We start from the raw sequence: 244 nt of genomic DNA, 5'->3' as shown, positions 1-244 counted from the left end.
GCAAACAGTGATGCTCAAAAAATAAACCAGCACCCTGCCTCCAACACACAAAGCAGCCCTGCCTCTGCCTCCCAGCTCTGCCAAGGGCCAACACCCCCCGGTTCATTGCATGTCTCAGCGCCAGTCTTTGCTGTCCGAAAATCCAATGCTGGGGCTCACAGCACCATGGTGGGGATGTGATGGGCCAGGGAGGCAGGATGGGGCACGGGCAGGGCGGGCGAGGGAGGCTGCAGGGAGGCGTTGG

At 61.5% G+C, this 244-nt stretch overlaps 1 protein-coding gene across 1 annotated transcript in view; it reads right to left on the bottom strand.

Moving 5' to 3' along the window:
* Window positions 1-155: 155 nt before the first annotated feature.
* The window catches only part of LOC104466623 (PR domain zinc finger protein 12-like), a gene marked incomplete at its 5' end in the record, with an annotated part of 5,602 nt that continues 5,513 nt past the window's right edge, over window positions 156-244 (bottom strand). The window contains one exon of the mRNA XM_010080125.1: window positions 156-243. Within this exon, the coding sequence (XP_010078427.1) occupies window positions 156-243 (88 nt within the window). The remainder of the gene's footprint in view (window position 244) is intronic.

This window comes from Pterocles gutturalis, unplaced genomic scaffold (genome assembly GCF_000699245.1).
Source record: "Pterocles gutturalis isolate BGI_N339 unplaced genomic scaffold, ASM69924v1 scaffold1229, whole genome shotgun sequence".
Lineage (NCBI taxonomy): Eukaryota > Metazoa > Chordata > Aves > Pterocliformes > Pteroclidae > Pterocles > Pterocles gutturalis.
Note: the sequence above shows the minus strand (reverse complement) of the source record. Positions and strands in the feature narration are given on the sequence as shown.